The 27,456-nt window shown below is 35.1% G+C and overlaps 4 protein-coding genes across 6 annotated transcripts; all 4 read right to left on the bottom strand.

Moving 5' to 3' along the window:
- Positions 1-386: 386 nt before the first annotated feature.
- On the bottom strand, positions 387-2,470 carry LOC140173553 (U-box domain-containing protein 2-like). 2 transcript variants are annotated; one of them, XM_072197860.1, is made up of 2 exons: positions 2,012-2,470; positions 387-1,687 (listed from the first exon to the last, which is right to left on the bottom strand). In XM_072197860.1, the coding sequence occupies exons 1-2, from the start codon at positions 2,324-2,326 to the stop codon at positions 1,349-1,351; spliced, it is 654 nt and encodes a 217-aa protein (XP_072053961.1). In that variant the 5' UTR covers positions 2,327-2,470; the 3' UTR covers positions 387-1,348. The 2 variants fall into 2 exon arrangements, with proteins under 2 accessions (XP_072053961.1, XP_072053960.1); XM_072197859.1 differs by having other exon boundaries at positions 387-1,726; positions 2,012-2,287.
- Positions 2,471-4,942: 2,472 nt separating this feature from the next.
- Positions 4,943-7,955, bottom strand: LOC112695191 (tyrosine--tRNA ligase, chloroplastic/mitochondrial). The gene has a single exon (XM_025747441.2). The coding sequence runs from the start codon at positions 6,747-6,749 to the stop codon at positions 5,259-5,261; it is 1,491 nt and encodes a 496-aa protein (XP_025603226.1). The 5' UTR covers positions 6,750-7,955; the 3' UTR covers positions 4,943-5,258.
- Positions 7,956-8,559: 604 nt separating this feature from the next.
- On the bottom strand, positions 8,560-17,048 carry LOC112695192 (mediator of RNA polymerase II transcription subunit 7a). Of its 2 annotated transcripts, none has more exons than XM_025747442.3 (6): positions 16,689-17,048; positions 15,365-15,518; positions 11,274-11,343; positions 10,093-10,259; positions 9,927-10,000; positions 8,560-8,774 (listed from the first exon to the last, which is right to left on the bottom strand). In XM_025747442.3, the coding sequence occupies exons 2-6, from the start codon at positions 15,497-15,499 to the stop codon at positions 8,714-8,716; spliced, it is 507 nt and encodes a 168-aa protein (XP_025603227.1). In that variant the 5' UTR covers positions 15,500-15,518; positions 16,689-17,048; the 3' UTR covers positions 8,560-8,713. The 2 variants fall into 2 exon arrangements, with proteins under 2 accessions (XP_025603227.1, XP_025603228.1); XM_025747443.3 differs by having other exon boundaries at positions 15,365-15,501; positions 16,689-17,039.
- Positions 17,049-18,529: 1,481 nt separating this feature from the next.
- Positions 18,530-26,423, bottom strand: LOC112695190 (dolichyl-diphosphooligosaccharide--protein glycosyltransferase subunit 2). Its single transcript, XM_025747440.3, has 20 exons — positions 26,122-26,423; positions 25,837-25,984; positions 25,317-25,506; positions 25,110-25,199; positions 24,730-24,792; positions 24,487-24,553; positions 24,264-24,328; positions 23,784-23,838; positions 22,857-22,984; positions 22,661-22,776; positions 22,435-22,504; positions 21,691-21,795; positions 21,514-21,603; positions 21,263-21,411; positions 20,886-20,997; positions 20,720-20,803; positions 20,206-20,286; positions 19,896-20,123; positions 19,112-19,234; positions 18,530-18,966 (listed from the first exon to the last, which is right to left on the bottom strand). The coding sequence occupies exons 1-20, from the start codon at positions 26,135-26,137 to the stop codon at positions 18,850-18,852; spliced, it is 2,097 nt and encodes a 698-aa protein (XP_025603225.1). The 5' UTR covers positions 26,138-26,423; the 3' UTR covers positions 18,530-18,849.
- Positions 26,424-27,456: the final 1,033 nt, after the last annotated feature.

The following is a 27,456-nucleotide window of genomic DNA, read 5'->3' as shown; positions in this document are numbered from 1 at the left end:
TGAATTAGGGGTTTAGGGTTTGGGTTTGGGGATTTAGGGTTTAAGATTTATGGTTTAGGGTTTGGGGGTTGGACTTGTGGTTTAGGGTTTGGAATTTAGGGTTTGGAGTTTGGAGTTTATGATTTAGGGTTTTATGATTTAGGACTTATGGTTTGGGGTTTAGGATTTAGAATTTAGGATTTAACCTTTGGGGTTTAGAGTTCGGTGTTTAGGGTTTGAGGTTTATGGATTTGGGGGTTAGGATTGAGAGTTGAGGGCTAGGGTTTGGGGTTAGAGTTTGGGGTTTAGGATTTATGGTTTGAGTTTGGGGTTTAGGAATTGTAGAAAAATAACATAACGATTATTTAGCTACTTAGTGTGAAGCTTCACCTATACTGATACAAATATTGAAAAATGAATACAAACAATAGGGAATCAAGAAATATTTAATACAACATGTATTGGCTCCCTGCCAGTACTTTCAATTATTTCTAAGTATAAAGTGCTTTCTAGTTTCTATTGCTGATATCAAGGCAACAATTTTTTCAGAACTTCAAGATCGCTTCCTTGCCCCTTTGAAATCGAAGGATGACGAGAAGGTCCGGATAGATCAGATCCCTATCTAACTGAATTTGAAGTTAATACATAACTGAATGTCATTGAACAACTTGTACAAGTCAGCAACAAAAGCTAGACATGATGTTTTTGTAACAAGTAAGATTTACATGTATCATTTGTAAGGTTTGTTTACAAGAGGATACATATAATCCATGTTTATTCTCTTTACAAGAAATTGAAAATATATAAATTAGCAACATTCTTTAAGAGTCAATTCAAAACCTTTTGGATGGTAGAAGAAGTTGGTAACAAAGAATCAGCCCCTCACAGCACCACCATGCCTTGGATCTCTAAAATGATTCAGAAGAGACAGGGCCTAAACAGAACCAAATCTCAGTCACCACATTTTGTAACAAAACAAAGAAGATAAAGAGAAAACTTCTCTTTAGCCCTTGCGGTGCCTGATGGTGATAAAGCTACTAATGGTGGAACAGCTCCTTCTTGGAGTACCATGTTTAAATGTAGAAGAGCTGCTGCTGCATTCTCCTTTCCTCTAGTAGAACCCAACTCAACAACCTCAACCAGAAGAGGAATGCCACCTTGCTGCCCAGATTTGCTAGAACAGCCACAGCCTTATCGACCATTCCGGCTGCAGGGTCCATCAATTCAATCCTTGTTTTCGTGAAATAAAGCAGTGGAAGCATCTTTCATTACTTAATAACTCAACCAGAGGTTTAATAGCCCCGGCCCTCCCTATCCTGATCTTGTTATCCTCAACCACCTGTCTCTGTTGTTGTCATTGATTGATAAGTTAAGAAGTGCTGTAACAGAGTTTTCTTGGATTGTTGCTATCACCCTGTATGCCTTGATGAAAATTTTCACTAGAGTGTTCACTGGAATCAGAATCAGTTCTTACATGGTTTTGAGATTGCTCTGATCTCAAGGCATTTGAAGCTTCCCTTCTAGATGGTGAAGTTGATGATTGGGAAACTAAATCCACACTTTCTTCGTCTGATATTCTTACAGGATCCACATGCTGTGCATTATCCACGCCACTAAAGGAATCTTCGCCTTCCAGTTGTTCATTTATAGCTTCCTTAATGATTGATGTCATATCATCAGGTAGACATTGCTGTGAAGCCTTCAGCTTCTGCAAAATATTGATAATCAACGGTTCAGCTTGCATCACCTAGTAATCAAGAAGGAGGAAATAATGATAATCAACACATACTTAACAGGAAAACTATACAAGAAAGCAGTTAGTACTCATCAATCACTGCAAATATAAGCTCAGCTTATTTTATGAGTTCTAAAATTTAATTTTGGAGGGATAGGAAAGGCTTAGAGAGTAAAATAGATTACTTCAAGCCCTTGCTTTTTCCTCCATTACCTTCCAAAATCAAAACCAAAGATCACACCTTAAAATAAATATCTCTTTTCTATATGTGGATTAAGGGATTTAATGAGGACTTACAAAGTAAAATTTACTGGATAGTGGATGCCAATTCTCGAAAAGCTCCCTCAACTCATCAACAGACTGACCAAGTTCCTCAAATAACTTTCTAAGCTCTTCATCAGCAGATATATCAGAATGAACAGTTGTGTCAATAATTGGCTTCAACAACTTAAGTGTCTGCTCTGCACTTTGGCAATACATTGATACAGGTTTTGAGTTCATATTTCCAGAAAATGATGGATGCAAAAATGAGGATATGCCATTGGAGAGCACATTTAACAAAGATATGTCCATAATACCTGTATTAAGAAACAAAAAATAAAACACTTGCATCAGTTTTGAAATATGTGTAACAAAAAATTAACATTTTCTGGAGGGAAATTTATCATTTTGTTTCTACTCCAAGAAAATACATAAAACCATCTGAACAACATATTTTTCTTCAACATGTGCTATTGCTTCTTTCTCTCTGATAACTTATCCTCCTCCAATCTCATCTAAAATCCTCCTTCATTATCCAGACTTGAAACCAGCTACGTAATCATTGGCAACCAAGCATAACATAATTAAGCTGAACTCAACTCAACAAAGAGTAAAAACAGATTCAACTATGTTTATCATATCAAACTAGACCTTAACAGCTAATTGAGAAAGGAAAATTGTCAAGCTTTCATTTTTCATTTGAGAATCAAGAAAAAGAAAACACTACAATACACCAAGCAGGATCATCAAAGGGACACACAACCAATCAAACAACACCAATACATACAACTGAATAAAGTAGCAAAATTAGAACTTTCAAATGATTTAAACAACATTGGGAAGTATAACAGAAATAACATGCGGATTACCGGAAATATTGGATGAAGCAAAGAAATGATGAATAATCAGTACCGGAGAATATAAGCCCAGAAGTTTCAACATATCATTAGCGCCACGATTAGGAATTATTCAGTAAAGTTCCAAAATATACACTACATTTTCCAGCCACTACTGCTGAACCTGCCTAATGGGACAAGGCTTTGTTGTTGTTTGTTTATAATTTATAATCCTTGATCTTAGTTATTTTCAAGGTCAAATTCCAGAATGCGATATTTTATTAAGCACTAAAAATATTTCAGGGCCAAATGCCATGTTGAGTGGAATGAAAGTAGATAAAGAAATATTTTACTAAGCACCAATAATATTTCAGAGTCAAATGCCTGTTGAGTGGAAAGAAAGTAGATAAAGAATGCATGAATTCCATGTGTAAAAGCTGTATCAACAGAGACTAGTTTATATTGATAGGATGAAATTAATATACACATACAGGAAATAAATACAAATGAAAACATAGTTTCTTATTGCATTCAAACATTGGCAATCAAGACTTACAAAGGAGATAACGATGTCCAACTTCACAACCAACTTCCTAATCAATGTTCATTTCAGCATAGCTTATGCTTCAGTCTCTCAACTACTTTTCACTTTTTCCCCCCCTCCAAGACGCAGGCATTCAACATAAATGTTCATATTAACAACATTAATTTGCAAATGCCCTTTTTTGTTTTTCTTATCAAAAATTGATGCAAAAATACAAAACAAGAAAATCAAATCTTTAGTATTTTGGTCATTCCAAATCAATTCATGTACTATTAATTAAATGTAATTATAATAAAAGAAGTACTAAAATAGGATTGATATGGTCTGCTAGTGACAACATTGCTAAAAATCTGCTTCCTTATTGGACCAGGCACCAAAACCAGTATGTGCTTTGTGAATTTCTGATGAGAAAAATTAGCGTGAACAGGGAATTCACCTAGAAAGTGATCAGGAGTCCAGGACTATCCTTATCAAAATAATAATTTTTCTTCTCACTAGACTCCAAATAGAGAAAATCATGAAAAGCACATGTAAAATTATTGAACAAGGTACGAAACTAAAGGAAGGGATTTGCTACTAAAATATTAGCATACAAAGTATCCAGGCAAAAGTTTCTGGTTCATACCTTGCTCACTTTTAAGAATTACTCCTCAACACCATTTCCTAAGTGCAGATCGAAATGGAAAATAAGCTCTATATTTCAGAATGCATATGTTTAATGGTTATTTCTAGATTCAATTGGATGAATGTAATTAATGGACAACAAAGAAAAGGTAAAGGGGATACCCTAGAAAGTGGCCACTCTGATATGATTACTAGGGATTTTTTATTTTTTTTATTTTTATCTTAAAGTGAGTTCTTATACTCGACAACAACAACAACAAAGCCTTATCCCACTAGGTGGGGTCAGCTGAGTTCTTATACTCAATGGGGAAAAATCAGAGACCATCTAAACCAATGAAAGCAAAGCATTTTTGTTGAGTTTTCCTTTTCAAGATTCAATGAAAATTGTTACTAGCAGAAGTCAGAAATACCTAGTTGTATGCCCTTAGAACAAATGACAAACCAACCATTCAACATGAGGATGGATGATACTGATAGAACTAGTAATGCTATTCAAGGATAGGTAAAGAAAGCATACCTTAACAGAGACAATACCATTAGAGTATCCTCGTCCGGTTTTTTCTTCAATGACGTCTCAGGTCCCCAAACAAACCACAACAGGTTCTATATCGGTAACAAGCCTAGAAACCAGAAGTTGTTGATTTTAGGCAGGGCTAGGTGAGAACATTTTCTTTTTTTCTCTCTAAAAGGATCAGTCATAAGTATAATGATTCTCCATGGGCATATAAATTCACATCAATAGGTCGAGCAAATGGAAGGCGAACAAAATTCCAATTTGTTCAACCACTATCGTAACGATAAACACTGCCAGTTATGTGGCAAGACTTGAAATATGCCAACAGAGGAGTAACGTTCAAAACTGCAAATATCTTCTGAGTTGATTAACTTATGCTGAATACTATAGGAAAATACTAAAAAATAAATACTCAATGTATTTACTTCAATATTCTCTAGCCAAGAAAAGGCTGAAATGCTTAACCGCGGCAGCTGTTGTTGTATTCTAAGATCAAGAGGCACTATACTCAAAAGTTTACAATTGCAATGTTAGATACCCCAAAAAATGAATGCACATCTGCATTGCTTTTACATTTTACCACTAATAGAAAAAAAAAAAATTAAAACAGCATGCTAGAAAACCATATTAGAAAATCCATCACATGCCAAAACCGATAAAGATACTTATTCTTTAGCAGCAAAAATCAAAGGTATCATAAGAAGACAACAAAACTGCAATTATAAATAGTCATCAAAGAATATTCAGCTATCTAAGAATTCCCTGTCATGCTATTCTGACGAGCACCTTATTCTTTTTGCCAGCAGATATAAGGAGAACTTTCCCATCCACTATATCTGCTTCCTCGATCCTCTTATTTTCACTATCCACTCTGTTATTGTTCAAGTAAAGACCCCCTTGCTTCAACAAGCGGCGCGCGGCAGATTTGCTCTCAAACAAACCAGAAGAGACCGAAAGATCTACCAATGACAAGTTCAAAACACTGTCATAAGCCAAAGAACAAGATGGTACACCCTCAGCTATTCCCTCAATAGTTTTCCAGTCCAACTTTGTCTCAGATCCAGGCCGCAATGCTTCTGTAGCCTTAAGTGCCTCAGTCAAACCCTCATCTCCGTGAACAAACCTTGTAACTTCCTCAGCAAGTCTGCGCTGAGCAGTATTAGGCACATAACCCGGTTTCTTCATCTCCCCTTCCAATGCAGCTATCTCCTCAATATCCAAAAACGTGAGAATCTTCAAAAACCTAATAACATCTGCATCTGGAACCGTGAAAAAATACTGATAAAATTTGTAAGGTGACAACATCGCAGGTGAAAGCCAAATCGCGCCATCCTCCGATTTTCCAAACTTAGTACCATCACTCTTCAACAAAAGAGGGAATGTAAGTCCATAAGCGCCCTCGACCTGCAAGATCTTCCGAATCAACTCAGTCCCAGCAGTTATATTCCCCCACTGATCACTCCCCCCAATCTGAACATTCACACCCTCATTCTGAAACAAGTACAAGAAATCATATCCCTGCAACAACTGGTAGGTGAGTTCAGTATAACTCATTCCTTGTTCAGATTCCAATCTCTTCCTAACACTCTCCTTAGCTATCATAGACCCAACCCTAGCATACTTACCAACTTTCTTCAAAAATTCTAACAAACTAAACTCTTTCCACCAGTCATAGTTATTCAAAATCACAACCTTAGAACCTTCCAAGTTCGAATTCAGAGAGCGACCTAGAATTTGTTTGATAGTTTGGGATATACCTGCCGTGTTCCTCTCTAGTGTGGCAGCGTCGAGCTCTGGCCGCTCCAGTGACTTGCCGGAGGGGTCGCCGACGCGGGCAGTGGCGCCGCCGATGAGGGCAACGGGTTGGTGGCCGCAGCGGCGGAACCAGGAGAGGACGATGATTCCGAGGAGGTTGCCGAGGTGGAGGCTCTCTGCAGTAGGGTCGAAGCCGCAGTAGACCTTCAAAGGCGGGGAATTAGCGGCGGCGGAGGATCTGAGGGCGGAGTCGTTGGTGGTGGAGTCGAGGAGGCCGCGCTCTTCGAGGACTTCGATGACGTTGCGGCGAAGCAGAGTTTGAGGTTGGTGTTGGAGAGTGCATTTGGTTGTGGTGAAATGGAGAGTGAGGGAAGGGTGAGAAGAAGAAGAAGAAGAAGAAGAAGAAGAAGAGAAAGAGGGTTTGAAAGGGAAAAGGAAGAGTTTGGTGGTTGAGCGAGATAAGAAGAGGATGGTTCTTGTCGAAGCAGAGATGTAAGCCATTGCTGCTTCTCTCTGCCTTTCCTTGCATCCTCTATCTCTATCTTCCTTCCATAACAATATTAATGGGATAATTCACATAATTAATGAAAAAAAATGGTGTTTGCCACTGTATCTAAAAGATATCGTCTAATGGTTAAAATAGGTTAAATAATTAATTTTAAATTTAAAAGTATAAAAATTAAAAAATTTTAAACATTTTAAAGTTATTATAAAAATAATTTAGATAAAAATTAAATACTATAAAAAATAATATAAAATTGGCCAAAAAAAAATAATGTCAAAGATCATAAAAGACTAATTATATCAAAATTAATAAAAATGACCAAATAGATATTATATTAAAAAATATTAATAAATAATATTTAAAATGATAAATTATCATATTATTCTCTTTTTTTATTTTTTTTACATGATATTTTCTCTTTTTTCATCATCTTTATTACAGTTGTGCTTCTTTTTTTTTTTCTAGTAAATCTTTTCTGTTTATATCTATTTCATGTTTTTGTGCACAATGCTTTTGTCATTATTAGAGCTCTTCTCATGAGTTCCTTTCCGTCTTTAAGTTCTCTATAAATTCACTTTTGTCATTCACCATGCAATTTTTGCTAAAATTACTAACTTTTTTTTTATGTACTGAAATTAGATAAATTCTGTATTTTATTATTTGTTTGAATGGAATAGAAATATCTAAGTTTACTTGTTTGTCTATGATGAACAAAAAAAAATATCACTAAAGATCTATATATGTTCTATTTTAATTTTATTTTGCTATTATAAAAAATAAATAATTTATTTTGTTGAGTACATTATCTGTTTGCTTTGGTTATAAATTGAAACAGGTACTTGACTCGAAGTCAAAGCAGAATTTAGCTAGTGTTTGAAAAGGTCCCTTATATTATGTGTTGTGTTCGAAAATTTTAAAATTTTCAATCTCATATTCTTTATTTTGCTTTTCTTTGTATCGATAATCTCTTACTCAAATTGAAAAATAATCTTACTCATAAAATTTGCATAATTTTATACTTTGTTTGATATGTATAGTAGATTTTCATAATGTTATTTTCAAAATTCAGAAAATGAAAAATCATTCGACATAAGAAAATTCTCAAATTGTTTTATGCATTCTAATGAATATTCCTAATTTCCTATGCACTAGATAATCATGGCTTCTTTCTTTTCAACGCTTCTTTCTTTGCTTCATCCAATATCTCCGGTAATCCGCATGTTATTTCTGTTATACTTGCCAATGTTGTTTAAATCATTTGAAAGTTCTAATTTGGCTACTTTATTCAGTTGTATGTATTGGTGTTGTTTGATTGGTTGTGTGTCCCTTTGATGATCTTGCTTGGTGTATTGTAGTGTTTTCTGTTTCTTGATTCTCAATGAAAAATGAAAGCTTGACAATTTTCCTTTCTCAATTAGCTGTTAAGGTCTAGTTTGATATGATAAACATAGTTGATTGGAAAAAAAACTTGTAGAATAAGTATTTATAGTCATTGCTATTAAAATCTTAACATTGATTAAAAATATAGTGTCATTAGATTCTTGAGGAATCTTCTTTCATATTGAGCTAACTTTTACGATCAAATTAAATTTACTTAATTATAAATATTATCAAAATTTTAGATGGGTCACTCACGGATATGCTCAGTAATGAGTCTCCATGGTTTATCTTTGGAGCTTAGTGATGGGACCATTAATTAGATGTGTAGTTTTAGCAACAAGTTTCAATATACAATTAAGAAAAATGAAGCGTGTAGAAATTAGTACGGGTGTGAAGAAAAAAATAGCAGTAAAAACAATAAAATCGTGTTTAGAAAAATACACTAATTAGACCACATGGGTTAAGCATTGCTTTTAATTCTAGAGCACATGTATAAAGTAGAAAATCTAAAAGGTTATAAATACACTAATTTCTCATATAGGATCAGCTTTACTAACTTGGTTCAGTGCAGAAAAATGTCCTATTGATCATCAAGTGTTGCTAGGGACTCGTTAAGTAATCTTCGTGCCTCTTCTCTTCTCCTGAAAAGAAACATATGGTTAGAAAGAAAATAATACCAACGACAAAGGCATGTGTTAGCAATTATACTACATAATCCATCTTAAAAAAACAATTTTAAGAAAAGGGTATTACATTATAGAACCTAAATGTTACACTAAAGTACCAAGGACTACTTTAGAATTCAGACAATAAACATTAGGTAAATTGGTGAATTGCGTTTCCCCAATCAATTTAATGCAACTATCTTAGAATATTCACAGTTTAACTTTAGATCAAGTTTCAAAGGCACTGCAATTTCATTTTTTTAATGCAAGGTTATGTCTAGAATTGTCTTCTACAATTTAATAGTAGCAGTCTCATACGATAGGAAACCGTGTCAAGAATTCTGAATGTAAAAACAATAAAGGGGGCCTTAGCAGAAATCATCACAGCAATGACAGTTAATATCTCTCATTGTTTCTATTAGCTAAATTATTATCCATGCAGCAGTAACTGATCATAAACTGTAGAGGGATCTATCACAAATTATGGGCTATTAGCAAGGTGGCTACTTATGTCATCAAAGGAATCCAAAAATACTTTAATAAAAAGCTGCTTTCCATGAATGAAATATGAAGCAGGTAATTAGACTTTATTGAGAAATATTATTCGATTCCAGAAATTTCTAGGAGCAATGATACTTGACCCTATTGTTTGGTGTCAAAGTTTAGACAACATCTCAACCATCAATCTTGTATGGAGATTAAATTTATGGCCCCACAATATATGATTAATGGTTGGGATGATGGTGTCTAAATTTTGACACAAAAAAAGGGGGTTTTAAGTATCATTATTGAATTTATAGTTTACAAAGATATTCTAAAGGAGAGATAAAAGAGGATGTGATTGTCGACCAATGGATACCAACTAGAAGCAAGCATCTAATGCAAGGATTAAGTACAAGCAATGAATGAACTAACTTGGGTAAACTGGTCAAAATTATTGAGAACACCATAGCTCACATGAGGTAAAATCAACGAAATTGTTAAAGCCTAAATGCAAGGGCATGTGATGTTGCATAAGAACGAGAGCTCACATGAAAGAAGAATGTCATTTCAACATGGTGAACAAAGGAATATGTTCCAGGGTTTCAATTCGATTTAAAAAGAATATCAAGAAAATGTAATACATACTTCTTTATGTCCTCCACTGCTTCTTTACGACGCTCAATCTGAAGTTCCAAAATATGAATTAATGTTGCTCTTGCCTACAGAGTAAACAAACATAATTAATGACAAAGAAAAGCAACAGCAGCATGACAGTTAACACGCATATATTTATACTTAGAAGATTATATACCTGATGAGGTCGCAAGGAATTTAAAAGGTGATGTAAGTTTTTGAATACAGTTGAAATCTCTTCAACTCTCCTTGCATACTGTGATGGTCTCTCAATAAGAATATCTGCAAGCTCCAAAATGTGTAGCTGCAATTCTCCATTCAGTGATCTCAGCTCCTTCTTGAAATCTATACAAGATCATAATCTTTTAATATGATACGGAATACAAGATGATTTAAAGAATCTTATCATTGATTATGCTGGGGCAACTTATAATAGAAGAGAAAATGCAGCATGAACCGTTTCTCGTCTTAAAATTACTCACTGTACAATGTGGATGCATGTAGTAGCTTTAAAAACTTGCATGATGATTATGTTATGTATGATGAAAATTCAATCAACTTAATAAATAAGATCAAAGCAGTAGACCTGGTCACATGCATACCGCTAACTAGAGGACTCATTACCCTCGTTTAACCAGGTGCATGTATAAACTGCAAAATTGTAATTGATCTTGTCTCTAATGTTAGTGGCTCAGTGATTAATTACTCTTTCTTACAGTAAATTTCCATGCAATTGCTGTAAATCTGATTTCTATTTAGTAAGAGAACAACAATCATATATCCAACATCGGGCTCCCAAAGAAATTGATCAACAAGCTTAACATCTAATTACTAAGCATGAATCAGCAAAAGCAATAATGCACAAGTCCAAAACAATACAAGCCTTCATGATTCATGAAGCAATCACAAAATTATATCATTGTTGAAGTTTCACTCTCACATTGGTCTGTAGATCGCCTTAACAAGTGTTTTGGAAACTCTCCTCCAATGAGCTAAATTTTGCAGTGGAGTTGGGCCTGCTTAATTATTGGGTTGTCTGCAGATGACTAGTTAAAAACTTTACAAAACGTCTAGTCTTGATTGTGAGGGGAGCATGTTATAGTTTCCCAGTGCCTAAATAGTATTTTGCATTGCCCTACTACCCCTATAAGTTGGCTTCTTAGTAAAGTTAACCAACATTGTCTGGTTCAATAAAAAATTTATTATCATTTCTGGTATGTGCCACGTAGTTCCTTTTGTGACCAATCAAGTACTTTCCCATGCAAACACAGTCAATGTAATCGACTAATAACAGTCGAAAGATCAGCCCCTAAGCTAAAACAGAGCAAAATGAACATAGCAGAGTAAAAAGTAGCCTACCAACATTAGCCCCCTTTGGATAGAGTTGGCGCACCCCTTGTTCTTCCAAGCTTGGCAAAACATCACTAGTCTACGAGGGGAGAAAAAAAAAAGTATAAGGTTAATAAATGTAGGATAAGTTGTTCATATGCCAAGGAGATCAAAGCATAAAAATTTTGTGCACCAAACTCCTCCCAACCCTCATTATATACATTATAAATAGTATATAGCATATATATGTATATATAATAATGTTGATTTCTATTTATATTTATTATCTATAAAACATAATATTATATTATTTGTTAGTTTACTTTATGTATAGATTATGGTATAAAAATTTATTTATTTAAATTTCAAAGATATTTTTATAGATACCTGACTAACGGTGGATATTTGTGGATACCCAGTTACCTACGGGTCACTACCTCCCCCCCCCAACACATTGGCATTACCCTAAGAAAATATTTCAAAAATAAAATAAAATGAAATTCAGTATACCCATGTAATAAGAAAAGACTGCCAAACAGAAAAACAAAAATTCAGTAACAAAGTGGCTGGATATATAATATATCTCTAACTCAGACCTGTATAAGGTCACTGTAACAGCTTTCAAAGCCTACAAAAGCTCTTTGGGACTTCTTTTCATAAACAAAACAAGAAGATGAAACCTAGCAAATTATTTGAGGGTTCTTCTCATAAAACATTTTACAGATAGAATAACTAACCTTAACGGATAGTTAAAATTTAAATATTCTAGTATAATCACCTCCAACTCCGCCTATGTTACACTAGTGGTACATAGCCGGTCCCAAGCCCGGATAAAGGAGGAGGGTTGTGTTAGGTCTTCGGCAACCAACATAAAATTATAGCCGAACCCCCATGACATGAATCAAAGACATTATTGCGCTAAAGCTAGGTCGTTGCCCGGAAGCAACGCGCCGTATGGCTCGAGTACGGTGTCAAAGCAAGAGTCGCTGCATCGGTGCCCGGATGTAGTGTTAAATGAGTAAGGGTTCTCGCGTTTTCGTGAACGGACGAGGGTAAATAAGCTAGTTCACAAAGTAAAAGGTAAAGGTCGAAACGATAGAAGGTTGAGATTTGGTACATGGAACATAGGCACTCTAACAGGAAAGTCCATGGAGGTGGTAGACACCATGACAAAGAGGAAGATTAACATTATGTACCTACAAGAAACGAAATGGGTTGGTGCAAAGGCTAGAGAGTTGGATACTTCTGGTTTCAAACTTTGGTATACAGGAAAAGTGAAAAATAAGAAGGGGGTTGGAATAATTGTGGATAAGCAGTGGAAGAAGGACGTAGTGGATGTTAAGAGGGTGGGAGATCGGATCATCTCTATCAAACTTGTGGTGGAGGGAGGTGTTTTCCATGTGATTAGCGCCTATGCACCGCAAGTGGGTTCAGACGAACAATACAAGATTAGGTTTTGGGAGGATCTAGAGAGTTTGGTTCAAGGCATACCTTTGGGAGACAAGATTTTCTTAGGAGGAGATTTAAATGGCCATGTTGGGAGAGAAGTGACTGGATATGGGAGTATTCACGGAGGCCATGGTTTCGGGGTGATCAATGCCGAGGGTAAAACTATTTCGGACTTTTCCTCAACCTTTGATCTTCTCATCGCAAATACATGTTTTAAAAAGAGAGACGAACATCTTATAACCTATAAGAGTGGCATGACAAGCTCTCAAATTGACTTTTTCTTGTTGAGGAGAGTCGACCGGAAATTTTGCATTAACTGTAAAATTATTCCGGGAGAGAGTTTGACAACACAACATAAGGTGTTCGTCGTGGATTTTCGCGTTGAGCAAAAGTTGAGGAAAAGACATCATACGAAGAACCTAAGGACGAAGTGGTGGCGGATGAAAGGTAAGGAACAAAAAAGCTTCCTAAGACGGGTAGGAGAAGAGGCAAAGTGGGATGGGAATGGAAGCGCGGAAGAGATGTGGAGGGAGATGGCAGAAGTTATTAGAAGAACAGCGAAAGAAAGTTTTGGTGAATCTAAAGGAATAGGACCAAGAGACAAGGAGTCCTGGTGGTGGAATGCGAGTATACAAGAAAAGATAAAGATAAAAAGGGAATGCTTTAAAGAGTGGTCTTTATGCCGCAATGCAGATAACTGGGAAAAATATAAGACGGCTAAGAAAGAGACAAAAGTGGCTGTAAGTGAAGCAAGAACAAGAGCATATGAGGGTCTCTACCAGTCTTTGGGCACGAAAGAAGGAGAAAAAGGTATATATAGAATCGCAAAGAGCCGGGAAAAAAGAACGAGAGATTTTGATCAGGTTAAGTGCATAAAGGATAAGGATGGAGAGGTGTTGGCTCAAGAGGAGAAGATTAATAAAAGGTAGAAGAGCTACTTCTACGAGTTATTTAATGAGGGACAGAAGACTCTTCCGATCCTTGGTCGATTATGTACAAGGGAAGAAGATCAAAACTTTGACTACTATCGAAGGATTCGAGACTTCGAGGTAAAAGAAGCTCTAAAGCAGATGAAAAATGGCAGGGCAGTAGGACCTGATAATATCCCGATTGAGGTTTGGAAGAGTCTTAGAGAAAAAGATATCAACTGGTTAACCAAGCTTTTTAATGAGATTTTAGGGTCAAAGAAGATGCCTGATGAGTGGAGAAAGAGCACCTTGGTACCTATCTACAAGAATAAGGGGGATATACAAAGTTGCGGAAACTATAGAGGGATTAAACTTATGAGTCATACTATGAAGTTATGGGAAAGGGTGATAGAACGGAGGTTGAGAAAAGAGACACTAAGTAACAGAGAACCAATTTGGATTTATGCCAGGCAGATCTACCACTGAAGCGATATACCTATTAAGAAGGATGATGGAGAGGTATCGTAGTAATAAAAGGGATCTACATATGGTGTTTATTGATTTGGAAAAAGCGTATGATAGGGTACCAAGGGAGGTCTTATGGAAGGTTTTAGAAAAGAGGAGAGTAAGGATCGCATATATTCGGGCAATTAAAGACATGTATGACGGGGCCACAACTAGTGTGAAGACTCAAGGTGGTGCGACAGATGAATTCCCTATTGGTATAGGATTACACCAGGGATCATCCTTAAGTCCATACTTTTTCACATTAGTCTTGGAAGTACTCACAGAGCACATCCAAGAGCCTGTGTTATGGTGCATGCTTTTTGCCGATAATATCGTCCTTATGGGAGAGTCAAGAGAAGACCTAAATAAGAAGTTGGAGTTATGGAGAGAAGCTTTAGAAGTGTATGGTCTGCGCATAAGCCGTAGCAAGACGGAATATATGGAATATAAGTTCAGTCTGAGAAGGAAAAACCTCAATATAGAGGTGAAGATTAGAGAAAACATCCTACAAAAAGTTAAAAGTTTTAAGTATCTTGGGTGCATCATACAGGATAATGGAGAAATTGAACAGGATGTAAATCATAGGATCCAATCAGGTTGGTCAAAATGGCAGAGTGCATATGGTTTTATATGCGACAAAAAAGTGCCTTTAAAACTTAAAGGTAAATTCTATCGCACCGCTATAAGACCGGCTATGCTGTATGGTACGGAGTGTTGGGCAGCTAAAGGGGAGCACGAACATAAGCTGAATGTGGCAGAGATGAAGATGTTGAGATGGATGAGTAGTCATACGCGATTGGATAAAATAAGGAATGAAGATATAAGGGAAAGAGTTGGAGTAGCACCTATTGTGGAAAAGATGGTTGAATCGCGTCTCAGGTGGTTTGGACATATGAGAAGAAGACCGATAGAACATCCAGTCAGGAGGGTGGATGAGATGGAAGATGGACAAAGGGCGAAAGGCAGAGGAAGACCTAAGAAGACCATCCATGAGGTGGTCAAACGAGATCTACATATAAACGATCTCTCTGTAGACATGATACATGATAGAGCACAATAGCATCGTTTGATTCATGTAGCCGACCCCACTTAGTGGGACAAGGCTTTGTTGTTGTTTTGTTAGTATAGTCACCTCCCTATTAAGTACCTAGTCAAAGCCACTTACGCCTACTTTACGCTCCAATCATTACATAGCTTATTCCAACAAGGCCATATTAAGCTATCAAATCACAGGGAAAAGAGGCCAAAAGCACTTACAGTGTAGGTGCCCCCAAAACAAATGTAGGTCCCTTCTATGGGAGGAGGAGGCTCTGGAGCAGACTTAGGATCCTCCAAGTAATCTTTGTAGAGCCTATAATATGGTGGGGGCGGCGGGTATGTTGCAGTTGCCATAACTAAAATAAAATCAATCCTAAAATATCAAACTTGCATGTCAACTTCAAATTTACATCACATAATTCACAGAAATAAATAAACAAAATGACAATTTAAAATTTATTTGAAATTGACGAAAAGAAACTGGAACTGTGCAGTAATGAAACAATTGAAAGTTGGAAATGTAGTTTGGTGTTCAGGGTGGCATTGAGGAAGACATGTAAACAATTTTCAACCCAACAATCATGAAATAAAGAGAAAAGTTAAACACCATTTTCCTGACATGTGCAGTGTGCACTTGCTTCATCAAGAGAGAGAAAATGTCACTGCTTCAAAGCAAAGCATGCAGAAAACGATTCTCAACTCTGTTAATTAACCTCCCATTATTTTCTTGCACATCTTTGGTTCACTTGGTTTTGCATTGAACCATTGTTTGTCCAGAATTATTGTATATGTCACTGATATGTAATGCTTGGTACAAAAACAATTTGGAATTTCTCGGACTCGGATAAACTGCTTATGGATTTAGTTAGCGTATCCCATCGTAAAAAGTAGTTAAATGTTTTACCTCCTCATAGCTATACTTCTATGATTCCAATTAAGTGAAAACTCAGGTGCAATCAACTTCACATGAAGTTGATAATTGAGAGCCGTTAAATAAAAATTTAGTCAAATCAGTCAAATCATTTAACGGCTCTCAACTATTAACTTCACGTGAAGTTAACTGCACCTGAGTTTTCAGCTTCCAATTATTCCATGAATTTAGTTTATACTAGTGTCTGAATAGCATGCTACACTTAAAATTCATAAAAACATGAATATCACCCAAACATAAATTAAAATAAAACAAGAGTCACACAAAAATAATCTGAATCTCATTCTCATTTATCATTATGGGCAACGCTATTCGTTTGTGTCTCTTCACTTGACCTATTTGCCATTTGAAATAATCTTAAAGCATCTAAAGTGTCACCAAAAAAAATGTTATAGAAGATGTTAAAAAAATCAACTCCAAACAACAATTAATCTATCAAAAAATCTAAAGTCTAAAGTTTCCAAAACACATATTTTAGCCGCAAGGTATATGCAACAATAAATGTTCAAAAATTTCCAAACACACCCCAGAGTTCATACATATCATCAGATTTACAGATTTATATTTTTGAATTTGGTCCAACAATAAATATTTAAAATAACATAAGCTCACCGAGACAGAGGAGACGGCGGAGACTGGCAGATGCGGCTTCGACGGAGACGGCGCCTATGGAGGCTGGGGATCTGGAGTCTGAACGACGTCGTGGAGGCGTGGGGCCGATGAAGAGGAGGCTAAAGTTCTAGCCACGAAGGAGGAGAGGCTGAGTGAGGAGTCGCAGATAGAGGAGGTGGTGAAGCCGGCGAATCGTGACTGGCGAAGCCCCCGGAGGTAGTGAGGAGACGGCAAAGGGGATGAGAGGCAGTCTGGCAGGCAGCGGGCAAGACTGAAAGCGGGAGGCAGGCTAGTGGTTGGAGGGACTAAGGCTGCGTTTGTTTCTTGAAAGAGGAGAAGATATTGAGACCAAAATTTTATGTTTTTAATTTCTTATATTTTATTTGGTAATAAATTAGAATAAATTATAAAATTTAATTTTTTTATTTTTGTATTTAAAATTTTTGAGATAAAAAATATAATAATAAAAAATTAATGAGAATAATAAAAAAATAAAAAATAAATTGTGTTTTTTATAAGTGTTTTTGTGTCTTTTCTATTAGGATTGACACAAATATACTAATTCAACATCTTTGAATATATTGTCTCTCTCTATGTCTCTCATGTTAAATACGATTTTATATCTCTGTCTATCTCTGTCTCAATATCCTATCTCTATAAACAAATGTAGCCTAATAGTCTAATACAGTAATACTTTGATACCTAGCAAATTAATTAGATAATATGAAGATGTATTCTATTTATTCTATTATATAAAAATTAAATTTTTTATTAAATGACAAAATTGATGTGGTATATTTTTTGAGAGTGTTTTTTTATTTACTTTTTAATTCGTTAAATTTAATTAAATATTTAAATATTACACAATTTATCATAATTCCTATCAATTAATTAATTTTAATTTAGATTGAGTGATTATTTTGTTAGGAAACTATTGTTATTTATAGGCAATATATATTAATTCAGTTGGCTATATATCCATATAATTTTCCATCCAATTTTATCCAAGTTGACCCAACACTAAAAAAATCTAATCCCATTAAATGAGCGTGATTCACGCACTCAAACCCCCCAAAACGTTTAACATTCATTCGCGTCTTTATTACGAAACAACGTTCCTTCTTCAACCTCGAAACTGGAGAAGTTCAAATCTCTCTCAAAATATCTCAAACCTCCATCGTGCTTTCTGCAAAAATTGCTCTTACTCCAGAATCACATCAAGCTTTTGAAAGGAAAAAGAAAAAATAAACAAAAACAAAAACAGAGACTCCACAAAGTATGAGAAAAACTTATAATTGGTTTAGTTTGGTTCGGATAATTTTGACAAAAATATCGAATCAAACCGAACCGTAATTTTAATAAATGATCAGATCCGATGATTTTTTTAATAACCGAACTAAATTGCACCGCAAACACCTGATACCGTGCACTTTCAAGTTGGATTTGGACAAAGTATAGCTAGTCTGACCTAATGTGTGATATTATTATTATAGTCTGACCAAGAGAATTCCTATTCTTTTAGCTTTCAGCGTTCGAGTTTACATGAACTTTGTGTAGGATGTTCGAGAATATAATAGTTAAAACTTATTAGATAACAATTTAGTCAAACACATCAAATTATCTAACAGTTTTCAACTATCAATTTCATATAAATACAATGTAATTTCCACCACGAGTTTATAATCACCGGAGCAAAGACAAATTTGGGTTCATTTGCAGTCTTTTCAGGGAAAAAGATTTTTGGTCTATGAATCTGTTGCCACAAATGACCAAAACATATGAAACAAGATTGAGATAGGTTTCGGTACATCTATAGAAAGAATTATCTTAGCACAGTTATATGACAGCAACCCCTGATTAATATTTCTTCCCCCTCCTTTTTTTGAAGTATACTGTCATTGGGGTAAATGGACATAAAATTCAAGATACCGCGGCAAATCACTACATTTTTCATAGAACTTGTAATTATAAACCCTATGTAGAACTATGCCTAAGATTACGAGCCGTAGAATGTTTTTAATATGCTTTTCTATTTTGATATAATTGAGCTCTCTAAAATTCACGTAAGATTATGCAACATAGTTCCTACAAAAATGATTAGTACAATCTTTACAAGTGAAAACTCATAGTTTTCATTCTCTTTATAAATACACAATGTTCCTTATGCAGATTTCAGCTTGGCTGATGCGGTAGCAAGATGCGAAAGGATTCTGTGTCCCACAAACAACAGAAAAACTCCAAGAAGTGCTGTTGTTTTAAGTGTGGTGAACAAGTCCAGCTGCACAATGAACATCAAATGTCAATTCGTGGTCTCGTATAGAAAATGTTGGAATGTAATAGTCGGTGAACATTGAAATTTAACATTGTTTTGCTTGCAATAAGCTGACAGAAACTTGTTCAATAGCATTGCGGAGTGAACATACCTTCAACCAGAAAAGTACATAGAGAACCAGAACCGCGGCAATGCCAAGATGGAACAGGATGGCATATGTAGCAGGTGCTGCTGAAGAAGGAAAGTTCCTCAAGTTTACCCCCAAGCGCAATAGCTGTAAATGATAACACAATGAGTGTGATAAATGCTAACTATACAAGTAGATAGATTAATCTCTGCAGAAGCCCAATAGGCCAATATCACGCTGAATCTTTTCATTTATTATCCATCAATGATATGACTTTGGCCAATAGTGCTCTTAACAGTTGCAATAACCTTTTATTCTAAGCAGAGAAGAGACTTCCCTTCATGCTTGTTATAAACCATCTCAATTTCCCAATCGGAAGATATATCTTTTCACTGTGGGAGTATGCTCCCAAGGTTAAAAGTAATCAAATACAAAGAGTTTTTAGTTTTTCGTGACCATAAGGGGAATTTTTGTGTTCTTTTCCTTTTATAGGAGCGTAAAAAGATAACCTTCTACTGATAAAGAAAATAAGAAGGCCTTTCAGGCTTCAGTTTTTATCCCATATATTTCTTTTTTAAGTTTTTATCCTAAAAAGAAATGCCCTTTATATAATTCAAATTATTGGTAACTGAGATATTAGCATTAAAGTAACAGAAGAAACAACTAACATTTCTAGTTTCTAGCTAATTTTATTGTGTTTTCCTTTTCCACCTCCCATATTTTTTTCAATTATCATCACCATATTAATATTGAAAGGGATAAAGATACATGTGTACCACTCTCTACTCAAGATAAACACAAGACTTACCCCAACCAAAAAACCAATTAAGGGCAGAAGGGTCAAACTCAAGAAAATAAGAGAGAGTTGTGTTGGTGGTCGTTTTTCAGGAGTCCTGAATAAGTGGGTTATCTCTGCTTTGGGCCCATATCTCGTGTATGGATCAACAGCTAGTGGAGGAAGACGGGGTGCCTTGCTAGTAGGTGCTTCTGGAAGATCTAATTCAAGATGGCCAAGTGGCCGTAAGAAAGAGTTCTCCTGAAACAATACACATTTTTTTCTCAGATTGCCAATATAATTGAGAAAGGGGAAATTAAGCTGAGCAAACACTTCAAGATACCATGACAGCATCACCAACAGTCAGCTCAATGTCATATCTGCCAGAGAGATAGTAAAATTTCTCCACCAAGCCAAGAAAATCCTAAAAAGCCAAAATTACAAACATCAGTAGAACATTAAACATGATGTACTGTTAAACGAGAATGAAATTACTCCTGCAGCCTTCACCAAAACATAAGTGTAACAATTAAATATCCCACATCAAGAGCAGTCAGGACATTCAATTTATATTATAATTACACATAGTTTGTACTTAATAGATAAACGAGCCAGCTCGACTGGAAGAAATTGGAGGTGCATTATATAAAAACCAGCACATAACTTTTCTGCTCAATGATGCAATTGGGTTTTTATAATTTAAAGTGATAGGCACAAGAACAAATAATCGAAATTCAACATCTGTTGATATCTATCTAATATGAATTATTGAATTATAACAAATTCAATGAGTACTGAAGAAGAGACATCTGAAGCTAGGTAATGAAATATGTAATATGTAATAAGAGATACTTAACAAGAACAATCTCGAATTTCTTGCCAGCATTTCCAACAACAAAGATGTGCTCATACTTTGTCTCATGTTTCAACTTGAGAAATGCCTGAAAAACAATAAATCCTCAATGAACAAAGCATTTAAGTAAAACTAAATAGGGTCTAACTGTCTAAGTCAACAACTCAAACCTGATGAGGCATAAATGCATGACCACGAGGGGTTGTCAATTGGAAAGAAAAACGGAATTTTTGCAGGTGGTTAGCTGAGAGCGAAACAATGTCATTTCCAGCCAAATCTAGCCTGGATAGCAAAGCGGGAGTATAAAATGAAGCAACAAAAAGTTTATGCAAAAGAATTATAAATCAAATTTCAAAACTCAACTCAGATTAAATTCAGATGTATTAAGTTTAGACTTAACATCACAAAAAGAAAAGGAAGTTTATATTAAACACAATACAACATGACAAGCATATTAAAATTAGATATACCAACCAACCATCAGCATACTCATACATCCTAAATGTAACAGCATAAATCTTTTTAAAAATCCAAAATAGACACCTACGTTTTCTGGGTTTCAATACTTCCAAGATCATTGTCCAGAACTGCAATTTCTGCATTGCTAACTTTAACAATGCCAGTGACATATATTGGCACATGAATTTGGCCTCCGGTAGCATAGACTTTTTCTCCGTCGGCATCATGAAGCACCATCTACAAGATAGGCTCAAATTAATTTAATTGTGAGGCAGAATAGAAATACACATTGATCCAACTGAAAGGAAAACTAAACTGTAAACAAACAAACAGCATTACCTCAAAAACAAACACATAAATACCCACATCCACTTTATCTGGTAAAACGTCCAATACATGATGTCCGCTATTCTGGTCATATTTGAGGTCCTATATCATGCAAATTTAGCAAAATCCAAAGTTTCAGACAATGCGAAGTCAAACACAGAGAAAACAAATCATTGACTCATCACTCACCTTGTTCTGAATAACAGCCGAATCTTTAGCAACAGTGCTGAAAGCCCGGACAAGCTTAACTGTTAAAGGAGGTGCAGCTGAACCAAGCACTGTATTCACCCTAACCTGATTAAGTTCAAAGTACAATAGAAAGTTGTCATTTTTTCCAACAGTAAATGAGAAGTAGAAACACCATACAATCATGAAGTTGATAAATAATTTAACATAACCAACTGGATCATAAGTTGAAAATGTTGTACAGCATGCATATAAACCAACAAGCAACAAATAGGAGAAAACGGCAGAAGGGGGAGGTCCTCAAGCTCCATATCAGAAAAACGGGCAATGACACAGAGGAAAGCATAGCCTAAATAATTTAAGGAACTCATCGGAGATGAAACCACTGAAAATTAGTAGTAGTAGCCTACGTATGGATTTGACACATCAACAACAGAATCGTGGCAGAAGATGGCTTAGAGGATGTTCGCGGCCCAAAATGCATATACACCAAAGGGTTACAGGCTATTTTCTCCTTTATACAACAACAATAACAACAACAACAACAAAGCCTTATCCCACTAGATGCACTAGATGGGGTCGGCTATATGAATCAAACGATCCCATTGTGCCCTATCATGTATCATGTCTAAGCATTAGAAAAGAAACCCAATGAAAGCCAGAAACAAAAGTTGTTCATGCCAATTTCAAATAGCTACTGGATACGATACTTCCCAAAAAGGGACTTTGAACAGTTCAACTTTATACCTTGAGTTGATCTTTATTAGATAATGAATAAACACTTGCAGGAAGTGACAATATCAACGGAATGGAAATCCTGCACCACAAGAAGAAAGCTAAGAAATATACATTTTTTTATAGAATATTGACGAGGTCAGTGTTTCAGCAAAGAACCAAAACAGAAGAAATAAGGAGAGATATCTCTGTAAAGCTGCACTTTACAACAATATGTTGTTCTTGGAAAACAACTTGCCTGTTGCTCTCTAGAAGAGCTAATGATTCTATTTGATTGAATAAGTCCTTCGCATCTCCTGGGATTCCAATGCCCAGGAAAAATTTTGCTAAGCCCAATATTTTATCCCCTGGAAGCTGGAAGTGCAAAGCCAAAACGTTAGTAGAAAATTCTAACAGACTAAAAATTAGAGAGTAGTCCTTTACAATCCACATACATTTATTTTTCCAGAAGTTACAGCAGCAAATGCGAAAACCCCACGAACAACTGAAGAAGTTGTGGAAATAGAACCTTGATGCTCATGTCCACCAACCAGTTTCTCATCAAAATAAAAAGTTCCATCATCTGAAGTGTTAATGCATTCATCAAAAACTATTGTGACGAAGAATGTAATAGAAAGTAGAGCCATTTAACATACAAAGTCTTTGGACAAAAGAATTATTAGGGAGGATGGGCATAACATAACAGTGTGCAAGTGGCACAAGAGTTTTCAAGCCAATTATATCGTTTGAGGTCAAATGGTATTCCACAGTTCTGCAGTGCACCAAGACAAACGTGAAACAATTTTATCCATTCTCTACCCTATGAGAGATATACAACTTGACTGCCACAACAAACGGGACTCAAGAATCAAGTATTCTGGAGAGGTAAATAATCTGTCTCTGTGTAACTCTTCATAGAAGTAGGACATTAAGTTGATCAACAGTGATCATTAATAACAAGTTCCCGTCGCATGCAACAGGTAAAAAAAGGGGTAACCTAAATGAAACCATTAAGAAAATATGTAAAGTATCAAATACAGGTTTACAATCAATATTGTTAAGAATTAAAAGCATAAAAATCTTACCGTGTATAGGACATAAAAATTAAAGAATGAGTATAATAAATCCCAATGTAGTCAACATTTACGCTGAATGGGAGGGAATGGGCAGCAGAGAACCAAAAATGAAACAAAATGTAATGAAACCAAAACGAAAATCACTGATATGGAAGATAATATAAATCTAGCATTTACAAAAGAATAAACTCTACTAAAGGGCACAATTGCTGCTACATCCAGGGTAGGGAATTCTAAAATTATAAAAGAGCATTAATTGCCTCCAAAATCTAAACAAGATTACGGGAAAAGCAAACTTATACATACCATATTTTTCAATGCTGTCAAAAAGCTTCAGTATATCATTTTTCACTAAATTGACCTGACAATATGGAGCTAATATAAGATATTGATACAGGTTCAAGGATGCCGAGGCAATATATGTTTGCAAGATACATAATAAAAGCAAAAGCAAAACAGATAAATTCTCATAACATTACAACACTGGCGAGTTTAGTATTAGATTAAAGTACATTGCAATTTCCAAAATGGAGTACTTCAGTTGGAGTTTTCACTTTGCCCTAGCACTTGAATTCATTTTTATTTAACAGTTCCTTGCTGGTGCTTTATCATTAGGTTGTAATTAAAATGAAAAAATTTCTAGGGAGAAATCTTACATAACATTATAATAACGGAAATAATTACATCTACATGAATTTCTACTCAATGTAGGAAATACTTTCAATTTAACAAGCTTTAAAGTTTGTGAAGCAAGTCAAGCAACCAATTTCAGATCAAAAACTTTACCTTAGACTGATCAATCTCAGAAGACGCTAATGTGATCACTCCAGCCAGTGCTTCTAGAGCCAATCCTGTGTATAACACGAATAGCTTACATTATCAATGACTAACAATAGGTAAACAGCAATGTTTTATGGAATTAAAATTCTAGTTACAAAGCTGAAACTACTATGCATATAAAGAAACAATAAAATAAAACATATTCCAACATAAGAGCATAAGGCATTACCTGCAGCATAAGTACTAGATTCCGGTTTATCAGTATAGCGCCATTTTCCATCACTTTGGCTTAGCGCCTGCAAGTAATGCAGGATATGAAACCATTGTACATGTGACATTGCAGCAGCAACAATTGATACAACTCATGGTAAAACAAATATATTAATTCTCGGATCAAAACATCCAAAGAGACCACCATAAAGATGCAAAATCTTGCTACAAGCATATTCTACCAAAGGTTATAGAAACATACCTTGATTGAGTGGAAGGTCCCATCAGCATCGGCAAGAAGCACATCAACATCAGAAGCCTGGTCCTGTATGCAAAAAAGGGGTGACTAGCAGGAGAGAACAATAATGAAACACAATATCACATTGCAAATGAGACATGCATCCAGTATTTAGAAATAACAGAAGAAACTTTGGGCATATTTGGATAACATTTGAAGGTTCAGAATAATTTCTGCATACATCAGCTACAGCATATAGACAGGATGTACAGGAAATAAAGCCCAATTCACAAGTACAGAGAAGAAAAAATTTCCAGCAATACACCAGTATCCCAAGAGAAATGTAATAGAAACACACTTAACATAGCTCATCAAACATAGTTAGGTTGAGTCCAGATAGTTACCTTTATAAGAAGCAAACTTCCTATTGAGTAATACAGGTCAACCAAAGTCTTTGAATCCTTGACAGTAGCTTTAAGTCTCGAAGCAATATCCTTTATAAAATAAACAAATTCTACCATCAAATTTTCAGACATGCTAGAAAACATGTGAACGGAAATTTCATTGCAAAAGCAATGATAACCAGAACCAAATCAAGACAATAATAATACCTTGAAAATGTCCCCATTAACCTTGCATTTTAATATGCCATTAACTTTTAAGGCATAGAACAAATCCTTCAGTGGGGTGGATGAGACAAGATTTTCCAACACTTTCGGACAAGTTGTTGCCCTCACATCAGGCTTCTCCCTAACCGCAAGAATCTCAAAGATTCTAAGGGCCTCATAGGATTCTTCTAAACTGATATTGTCAAATCATAAGATACTAATCAGTTGCCTTATACACAGCACAGTCATCTATAATTTCAACAAACGCATATGAGCTAATGCCTAGTATTTGTCTTATGATGTGTCAAGCATGTTCCCAGACCAAAATGTTGGATTTCAATTTTTCAGAAACAATTACAAGAGGAATAAATATAACAAATTAAAAAATAAAATTACATTAAATTAAACAACTCCGAAACATATGGATGGAAATTAGAAATAATCCAAGGCCAAGCATATAGCAATCCAAACAGAGTGGCTTCCTAAGCTACAAAAGAAAAGGAGAAAGGAGGGTCTAATTGACCTTGCAAATGAACCGTGCTGAGGGGCAAAGAGCTCCAAAGCAGCGGAACGGTGACGATCGGAGATAGGGCCGGGAAGCGCGACCGCATCACAGATCGAAAATGCGAAAAGCAGAAGCAGCAATAATCGTGCTAGGTTTGAAGACATTCCTGCAGCAACAAACCAATCAATGCAACAAGAAATCTAAACAATTAAGCGAATAAAAAGGATTAACGGTTATGGTTTGCAATTTGGTGAGTTGGATGTTAGGAACGGAGATCAAGAACGATGAGGTTAGGGATCTTACGCGGAAGCAGCAACATGAGAGCGTTGCTTAGTTACTCTTCGCAGCGATGACTTTCTTTGAGTCGGAAGAGAGTGAGAGCGCAGTGCAGCTGAGCTGAGAGCCCTGGATTTTACTAGAAAGACTTGGGTCAATGGCGTGAAATTCGATTTGACTGAAATGTCCCTTGATTTATGTTGTATTGCCTATTCTCTCCCCAATAGTACTATATATTCATACAAGTATTGCATGCTATATTGTAGGATGTTGGAGATTGATTGTTCTAATAAGAAGGTAAGAAGACCAAAACTTCAGATTGTAATAACAAGAAGTTGGATAATGTTGGTTTGTCAAATATATAGTGCTAATCTTATGAAAGTTTGATAAAATTATTTAATAAATTACTCGTTTTGATTTTATCTATAAAACTATTTTATTGATATTTTTTAGAAAAGTATTTACTGAGTATAAAATGTTATTTTTATCCTCAATGTTTAAATGTTATTTCAATTTTATTATTAATGTTTGATTTTAATTTTATTCCTTACATTTTAATATGTTTTAGTTATACTCTTAAGTGAGGTAATATATGATGTGGCAATTCTACACTAACATATAACTAACACATGGCAACCATATGTTAATATATAGAGTATAATTGAATCATATTTAAAATGTCAAAAAATAATATTACAACAAATTAAATATTAAATTTTTTTAAATTTTTTAAAAAATATTAGAGAAAAAATATATTCTATCTTTTATTAATTTTCAAGCATACCAAATTTTAGCACGGCCTAGGCGTAGATCAACATTTTTAAACTCGAGTTAAGATCACCTGAACAAGTTTAGTTTGGTAAATAATGTGGTTGTGAAGGCAAATTTCCAAGCACTCGGGTTGGCAAAGACTTATTTTCTTAAAGACGAATTTCGTCTTGTTTATACAATAATTTACTGATCAACTACAGATTTTTAAATATAATTTAAATTTGCACCAAATTAATTCTGGACTGAGATACCATGAAAAACAAAAAGATAAATGTTTAATTTTTAAAATTAAAAAAATATATTCTAAAAAATAATATTTCCATCATTGTAATAAAAAAATTTGTTTGCTTACTACTATAACTTATTAGAAATTGTTTTTAATATTCATAAGAATAAATTATATATACTTGTTTTATTATATAATTTCAAATTTTAACAATATCTTTATCATGTGAATAAATTATTCATAGAAATTAAACTTTAAAACCACAAACAAGCACGAGTAGACAATTCTTCATAACTAAAAAAATTCTTGAAACAAATACCACTAACTTTTTTTTGCTCTGGGTTGTTTTCTAGTTCGTCTTTCCT

This window comes from Arachis hypogaea, chromosome 6 (assembly GCF_003086295.3).
Source record: "Arachis hypogaea cultivar Tifrunner chromosome 6, arahy.Tifrunner.gnm2.J5K5, whole genome shotgun sequence".
Classification (NCBI taxonomy): Eukaryota; Viridiplantae; Streptophyta; class Magnoliopsida; order Fabales; family Fabaceae; genus Arachis; species Arachis hypogaea.
The sequence above is the reverse complement of the archived record's forward strand: the minus strand, read 5'-3'. Positions and strand labels throughout refer to the sequence as shown.